General features: G+C 37.5%; 1 protein-coding gene across 3 annotated transcripts; it reads right to left on the bottom strand.

Annotated features, from left to right (window-relative positions):
• Positions 1-659: 659 nt before the first annotated feature.
• LOC149885468 (uncharacterized) lies at positions 660-7825 on the bottom strand. 3 transcript variants are annotated; one of them, XM_090093656.1, is made up of 6 exons: positions 6713-7247; positions 5895-6148; positions 1687-5561; positions 1388-1453; positions 1072-1128; positions 660-914 (listed from the first exon to the last, which is right to left on the bottom strand). In XM_090093656.1, exon 3 carries the CDS (start codon positions 4475-4477, stop codon positions 1688-1690), a length of 2790 nt encoding a protein of 929 aa, XP_089949782.1. In that variant the 5' UTR covers positions 4478-5561; positions 5895-6148; positions 6713-7247; the 3' UTR covers positions 660-914; positions 1072-1128; positions 1388-1453; position 1687. The 3 variants fall into 3 exon arrangements, with proteins under 3 accessions (XP_089949782.1, XP_089949781.1, XP_089949780.1); XM_090093655.1 differs by lacking the exons at positions 5895-6148; positions 6713-7247 and adding an exon at positions 7765-7825 and having other exon boundaries at positions 1687-4506; XM_090093654.1 differs by having other exon boundaries at positions 1687-7812.
• Positions 7826-8367: the final 542 nt, after the last annotated feature.

Genomic DNA, 8367 nt, shown 5'->3' with positions numbered 1-8367 from the left:
ATAAAATACAAGATAAACGTAAAATAAAATAGAAGTGAAACAAAAGTTAGACTGCATAAAAACAAAAAAAAAAAAAAAAAAAACATAATATACTTCTATGTATGTTTACATTGAACTAAATAAAATCCTTTGTGTAAATATATGAAAAAATAGAGAGTAAGAGTTCATAAAAAAGCCTCGCTATTTTGCTGAAGAAGAAATGGATGTCTAGATCTTTTAAAATAAGGAACTTTTTGATTTCTTTTTCCGAAAAATGGTTGGAGCAGTTTTCCTTTTTTAAATTTCACTTATGCAGTTTAACATCACAGGAAATATTATTTTGCTTTTTAACAAACTCTTAAAAACATCAGAAGTAATTCTAAATGCAACTCTATTAAAAGTTTTCACAGAATAACAAAACGACTTCTTTTTTTTTTTTTTAAAGATAAAAAAAAGTTTGAACTATCTTTAAATAAGAAATGTGAGAACAGTTTAACAGAACTTCTTGTTTATTATGTCTTTAGCGAAACAGATAAAAATATTTGCAAAAGCATAGATAAAACAAACTACACAAAAGGCCCATCTTTATTGCCAAACTGAACAAACTTATCTAAACTACATAAATGGTTTCACGATATTGCCATATTGAACAAACTTTTCTAAACTACCCTCTTTTTGAATTTTTAGCTTCATGTTTTTAATTTTGTCTTTAATATGGCTTTGGTAGGAGTACTTTTGCAAGACATGAATGAGCTTGTCACTGCTATGATTTGCCAAGATGCCAAGGTAATCTTTGTACGAGCAACTTGAGCTTACATCTGTAAACACGTCTTGCAAGATGTATGCCAACACCAAAGCTGCACATCGTGGAAAACTTCTGGTGTTGAACCATTCGTTGTGGCCAGGGCAAGCATTCAGCTCTTCAACTATTTCATCTAAAATTTTACAAACTCAAGTCATAACACAAAGTGATTAAATCAAATATTCATTTGGTTCTGAAGTAAGACAAGATTTATTCTGTTTTTTTATTTATTTTTTTTTGTTGACCTTATTGTTTGCACTGATAGCAATAACTGGTTTTTGAAAGATTACCTAAATGGCATTGGCTAACTTCTGCTTTGTTTTCCTTTGTTCTTGGCTGAGTTGATCCTGAAATAAAATAAAACCATGTTCATTTTTCTAATTCATAAAAACCATCAACAGTTTCTAAGTGTTAGAGATGATAACAAGCTGTGCATGATTTCTAACGGTGATGTTTCTAACTTCATCATTAGAAATCGGGTAGACACAACTTTCTAAAAGTGCACTTAGCAATGATGGCTAGTTTTTGTTAACAGTTAACCATCTGAAATTGTGCAAGAAGAGGTTTGTGTTTATATATCTTTGTATAAATTAGGTTTTACATTACCGATGAGTTCTTGAGTGAAAGATGGCATTTCCAACTTGATTTTTTTTCTTCTTGGATCTTTTACTTCTAAAACATAATCAGTTTTAGTATCATTCACTTGTATAAACATTTAAGCAATCACAGAATTAGTCCTGCAACAAATACATACACACTTCTGTGTTGTTTTTTTGTTTTGTTTTGTTTTTTTTACAGCTCTAACAATAACAATAGGGCAAGGAGTTGATTTGGGCATTTTCATTTTTTGAAAGCGTGTTGAGATTTGCATAAAAATCAAAAATCAAAAATCAAAAAGAATTTACCTCAGGATGTAGAGGCAAGACTTTGGCTAAATAGGCTACCAACAGATTGAACAGCATAAGGTGAGAGCTGCTTTGCAAGAACAGTACCAGCCTGTTGGACAGGAACAGCTGAAACTGGATCAGATGAAAGAAACAAACTGGGTTTGGCCAATGTTTGCTGAAAAGCAACAAGGCTAGGAGTCAGAGGAACAGAAAAGACCTCTTTTGAAGGACAGAAAGCGACTTGCTGAGAAGGAGAAGCAGAAACAGGTTTGGCAACCACTTGCTCATTAAAGTAAACTGGAGAAAGTTTTGCATGGTGTTCAATAAAATCCGGTTCATCAGGAAATAATGTTAATGCAAGAGGAGAACAAGCTGTGCCAACAGGAACAGCTAGAGTCTGATCTACATCCATACAAACAGCTTGTTCGTTAGGAACTAGTTGTGCAAGAGCAGGGGATAGTTCAAGAACTGGACCAGCGATTGTTTGTTCAGATGGAACAGACGAAACAGGAGTTGAGGTAGGTTCACACAAGAAATCTACGGCATGGTCGTTGCTATCCTCTAAAGGAACATTGTTTTCTACAGCTGGAGAAAACGGAACCACTGTGGTACAGCTGAAAGTAGCAGCACATTCTTCAGAGTCAGAACCGGAGTCTAAATCTTCCTCAAAGATGTCCTCAACCTCATGAAAACCGTACTCCTCTGCATTAGTTTGGAGCCAGTCCATCACATCCTTCTCCTTCTTTGGTGGTCTCTCAGACTTTTCAACAGTCAAAGACTCTATGACTCCGAAGGACTGTCCGATGCCCAGGGCAAAGCGCAACTCCTCTGCAGCGTTCCACTGGGACACATAAAAGCTATCCATTGTGTTCCTGCTGTGCTTCATGTAGAGTGTAGCAAACCGCTCGCGATCTTCTTTGCTGTTGTTGGCAAAGTAAGTGGCTATCGAACCGCGAATGCAAGTGGGAGTAAGACGCTTCATGGGAATGTTTACTTGGCTTTTTCTGAAGCAGGACGTCAGGCAAGAGGAGATAGCAGAGGAACCCATCTGGTAAACAGGCACTCTAGTTGCACCGAGTGTCACACATTCGTCTTTGTTGGGTCTCATCGATGGAAAAAGGGGCCTGTAGCAGTCGCTCAACTCCAAAACAGTCTTGGTGTCTGCAGCCATGTAGTGAGAGTCGTTGACAAGAAGGTCTCTGTATCTCAGCAAATAAATATCGATCAACACTTTCAAGTCGTTCGGCACTAGAATGTTTTTGGCTCCGTACTTGTATGCTGTTTTGTAGCGCTCTTGCACAATGCAATATCCACACTCACTCTTCTCAGCAGCCATGTAGTCTCTAATGTTTAAAAGAGCAATGTTAGATTTTCTTAAACTGTTAATTACAGTGACAGAGAGCAGAAGATGGTTTCGTAGAGACACAGCATTGTCTCTAGTCGGTGTAAGAGACGGCTTTCTAATCGATTCCACTAACTGTCTTACGTATGCAGACTTGCCATATTCGTTCAGCAAACTGACATTGATGATGTTGATGCATTTTTTGCTTTTCACAAGGCTCCTCCTCAAAGAACGAAAGGGCCTCAGCACTTTTTGTAACTCCTCCACCTTGCAGCGCAAACGTCGGATGGCCTCATGAGAAAGTCCGAAATAGACATTCCTGGCTTCACTGAAACGAAACAGGAGACAAAGGTAGACAAGGCGGTTGTACAACGTGTGACAAGACATGGCTTTTGTTTGGTCAAGTTCACTCAGCTTGGAATTGAGCTGAATGTTTTTAAAGTGCATGGAAAAGTATCTATCCTCCAAAACGTTGGAATTGGTGAGAGCGTTCGGGTGCAGCGTCAGCGTGCTGTCACAACATGTCAATATTTCAACAACTGCATTTTTGTAGATCTTTGCTTGTGACAAAGTGTTGTTGTTGGCTACCACAAGCCACTTTTCAAAATCTCTGAAGAGCTCATCTGCTGACTGGTAATAAAAGTGAAAAGCATCTTTGTCCAGCTGAAACAAGAGTCTCTTATCTTCTGTCAAGACGGAGGAGTTGGAAACCAAGTGCTTTAAGGAATTAAAATCAGAGTCTAGGACGGATTCGGTGTTCAGCTCTTTGTTTTCTACAGAGGTGCATTGGTTTGCAGAAGGAGCCTCGGACGAACCAGCAACTGATGAGGGCAAGCTTAAAAGAGGATCAGAGGAAAGAACCGGAGAAGAAAAAGAGGAGGAAGGCCCAGGAGCAGAGGATGCAGAGCCTGATGCAGACGCTTGTTCAGCTACTGGCTTAATACCAAAGAAGGCAGGTCGAATAAATTGAGGGACATAGAGCTTGTCGTTGTCGTATCGCTTTGCCTCTGCAATCTTTTGTTTGATCGTCTTGGAATCGTAGAAATGAGTCTCTTTCAAGTGTATGTCCAGTCGGTCGTAATACTTCCAACATTGCAAACAGGGGTAAGGTTTTGGACAGCCGGACTTGCGTTCGAGACGAGCATGCTGAAACTTCCTGACCATTGCAGAGTAAAAGATGGAAGCTTCATCCAAAGTCCAAGAATGATCTTTTTTAGTCAAGTGTCTTTTAATGCTTGTGGAGGAATGTTTGCACAAAGGCATCGGACAGCTAACAGCGTACCTCTTCTTGGTACCATAGAAAGGTACAACCCTGTTTACGGAGCCACACGCTGCAACTAATGCGGCCCTGACTTTGTTTTTGAGCTTTAAGTCTCTCTGTTCTTGTGACTGCCTTCTTTTCTTTTTTTTCGCTTTAGAGTTCGGAGAAGGGGCAACAACAGTGTTGTTTTCTTGTGAAGAAGACATGTTCAGGTGTTTGTTTGCAACGGTTTATGCTAAAAAAAAGAAGACAGTTAGTGAGAGTGTTTTTCTTCTGCCTGCATCCTGGAATCCTGGAATGTTTACAACTGCAGGGAAGAGCTGTGTTTTTTCGAATCCTCTGCAAAAGAGAAAAAAGAAAGAAAAGAGAGCAACAAGAAGAAACAAAGTTTCCACTAGCAAATGAAAAAGAATGAGAGCAACTAGCATTACATGCATGGTGGCAGCAGTGATTGCTATTATGAGAAGGAGAATGAGAAAAAAAAAAAAAAAAAAGAAACAAATAAATAAAGAGATGGAGTTTGAGAGGATCTCGCAACCATATGACTCAAAGAAAGAAACTGTGTTGAAAAAAGGCAAGAGAGGGCAAATAGAACTTGCTAACAAGGACAAATGACAGACATAACTACAACAGTAACAACTCTCATTGCAAGCATAATAACAACAGCATCAGCATCACTGACTCAGAGAGTGTTGACATAACAAAAAAGAAAACAAAAGTACAAGCCAAGTGGGGGAACATTAACAAACACTCATTGCAACTATAACAACAACAACAACAACAGCAACAGCATCACTGACTCAGAGGGTATTGATAAAAAAAAACAAGCAAAACAAAAACAAACAAAAAAACAAATAAAAAAACAAAACAAGCAAATTGGGTGAACAGTAACAACTCTCATTGCAAGCATAATAACAACAACAGCATCAGCATCAGCATCACTGACTCAGAGAGTGTTGACAAAATAAAATAGACAATAAGCAAGCAAAGTGGGTGAACAGTAACAACTCTCACTGCAAGCATAATAACAACAACAGCATCAGCATCAGCATCACTGACTCAGAGAGTGTTGATAAAATAAAACAGATTATAAACAAACAAAGTGGGTGAACAGTAACAGCTCTCATTGAAAGCATAATAACAACAACAGCATCACTAACTCAGAGGATATATAAAAAAACAAACAAACAAACAAACAAAACAAAAACAAAAAAAAACAAGCAAAGTGGCTGAACAGTAACAGCTATCATTGCAAGTAAAATAACAACAACAGCATCAGCAACATCATCACTGACTCAGAGAGTGGTGATAAAATAAAACAGATTAAAAAACAAGCAAAGTGGCTAAACAGTAACAACTATAAATACAAGTAAAATGACAAAAGCAGCAACAGCATCACTAACTCGCAGGGTGTTGATAAAAAAAAAAGCAACAAACAAATAAAGCAAGCAAAGTGGGTGAACATTAACACTCATTGCAACTATAATAACACCAACAGCAACAGCATCAGTGACTCAAAGGGTGTTGATAAACAAAAACAAAGGCACAAACAAAACAAGCAGAGTGGGTGAACATTAACAACACTTATTGCAAGCATAATAACAACAACAGCATCAGCATCACTGACTCAGAGAGTGTTGATAAAATAAAATAGATTATAAACATGCCAAGTTTGTGAACATTAACAAACACTCATTGCAACTATAACAACGACTACAGCAACAGCATCACTTACTCAGAGAGTGTTGAGAAAAAAAACAACAAAAAAAACAAAAACAAAACAAAACAGAAAACAGAAGTACAAGCCAAGGGGGGGGGGGGGGGAACATTAACAAACACTCATTGCAACTATAACAACAACAACAGCAACAGCATCACTTACTCAGAGGATATTGATAAAAAAAAACAAACAAACAAACAAACAAAACAAGCAAAGTGGCTGAACAGTAACAGCTATCATTGCAAGTAAAATAACAACAACAGCATCAGCAACATCATCACTGACTCAGAGAGTGGTGATAAAATAAAACAGATTAAAAAACAAGCAAAGTGGCTGAACAGTAACAACTATAAATACAAGTAAAATGACAAAAGCAGCAACAGCATCACTAACTCGCAGGGTGTTGATAAAAAAAAAAGCAACAAACAAATAAAGCAAGCAAAGTGGGTGAACATTAACACTCATTGCAACTATAATAACACCAACAGCAACAGCATCAGTGACTCAAAGGGTGTTGATAAACAAAAACAAAAGCACAAACAAAACAAGCAAAGTGGGTGAACATTAACAACACTTATTGCAAGCACAATAACAACAACAGCATCAGCATCACTGACTCAGAGAGTGTTGATAAAACAAAATAGATTATAAACAAGCCAAGTTGGTGAACATTAACAAACACTCATTGCAACTGTAATAAGAACAACAGCAACAGCATCACTGACACAAAGGGTGTTGATAAACAAAAACAAAAACACAAGCAAAGTGGGTGAACATTAACAACACTCATTGCAACTATAACAACAACAACAGCAACAGCATCACTGGCTCAAAGGGTGTTGATAAAATAAAGAAATAAAAACAAAACAAGCAAAGTGGGTGAACAGTAACAACTCCCATTGCAAGCATAATAACGACAACAGCAACAGCAACACCATCACTGACTCAGAGAGTGTTGATAAAATAAAATAGATTATAAACAAGCCAAGTTGGTGAACATTAACAAACACTCATTGCAACTATAACAACGACTACAGCAACAGCATCACTTACTCAGAGAGTGTTGAGAAAAAAAAAACAAAAACAAAAAAAAAACAAAACAAAACAGAAAACAAAAGTACAAGCCAAGTGGGGGAACATTAACAAACACTCATTGCAACTGTAACAACAACAACAGCAACAGCATCACTTACTCAGAGAGTGTTTATAAATAAAACAAAAAACAAAAACAAGAAACAAAAATACAAGCCAAGTGGGTGATTACTAACAGCGCTAACAGCAGCAACAACAGTGTCTTTAGAAACAACAAACAAGTACAACAGCAACAACTGCTTTTACAGAGTATAACAATAACAACAACATGGCACTAACAACAACAAAAGGGTTGGAATAAAAACCTGTAGGCAAAAGGAGAGCTGCATTCAGACAAGATCGATTACAAAGAGGCTCTTCTTTAGGACAGAGGAGAAACTGCTTTTGAGGGACAGAGGGACTTTTGTTGTTGTTGTTGTTGTTGTTGTTGTGCAGAAACCAACAAACTTTTATTGAACCGAATATAACCGAATATAACCGAAAGTCTTGTTTGCTTCTGTTTTGTGCCATCAAGAAGGGAAAACAAAACATCACAAAACAAACGAAGCAAACGAAACAAACAAACAAACAAACGAACGAAACAAACAAAAAAAAAAAAAAAATTAAAAAAATTAACAAACAAACAAACAAACAAACAAGCAAACAAACAAAAACAAATAAGAATAACAGAAAACGCAGTACCGAAACCTCGCCATTTTTTATCCTTCCTCAAGCTTTCTCTGGGCGCCAAAGACCGAGAAAGTTGAGCAAACGTGACGTTGAGGGGGGGGGGGGGAGGGGGGTACTTAAGGACAGCAGACCGACCAATGGCACGCTTAGGAGAGACCCACGTGAATGCTACATTTTCTTTCTATGTACGCTGAATCCGCTCAAAGTCTGGAATTTCCAGCATTCACGTGTCATCACTCCAGCCACCAGATTGGCCCACACTTTGCACACTTTCAAGACTAGAAACTCACTTGTGCTCAATTTGAGCAAAAAAAAAAAAAAACTAAGTCTCGCATGGCGACAACTTTTCCAAAAGCAAACAAAGGCAAACGAAGGCAAACGAAGAAAAAACAAAAACAAATAAACAAAAACAAAACCGAATAGGGAGAGAGAGAGTGAGTCGACTCATTTCTTTCGACTGCCTTAAACGAGAAGTCTAAAACGTTTAAAAGTTGAAAACTAAGTTTTTTAAATGAACTGCACCGAAAAAACTTTACGACAGTTTAGCTGGTTAAAAACGCAGAGGAAAATATTTTATAAAATTTAAGCGTTCTAAAGATGTCCATTTTTGTTTTT

This window comes from Hydra viridissima, unplaced genomic scaffold (genome assembly GCF_058129835.1).
Source record: "Hydra viridissima isolate aposymbiotic clone 2 unplaced genomic scaffold, HvirCarnegie_v1 scaffold_7, whole genome shotgun sequence".
NCBI lineage: Eukaryota > Metazoa > Cnidaria > Hydrozoa > Anthoathecata > Hydridae > Hydra > Hydra viridissima.
This window is presented reverse-complemented; position numbering and strand designations above follow the sequence as displayed.

Excerpts from the sequence above, each read along its gene's own strand:
- LOC149885468 (XM_090093655.1), bottom strand. The coding sequence starts at position 4,477 with ATGTCTTCTTCACAAGAAAACAACACTGTTGTTGCCCCTTCTCCGAAC.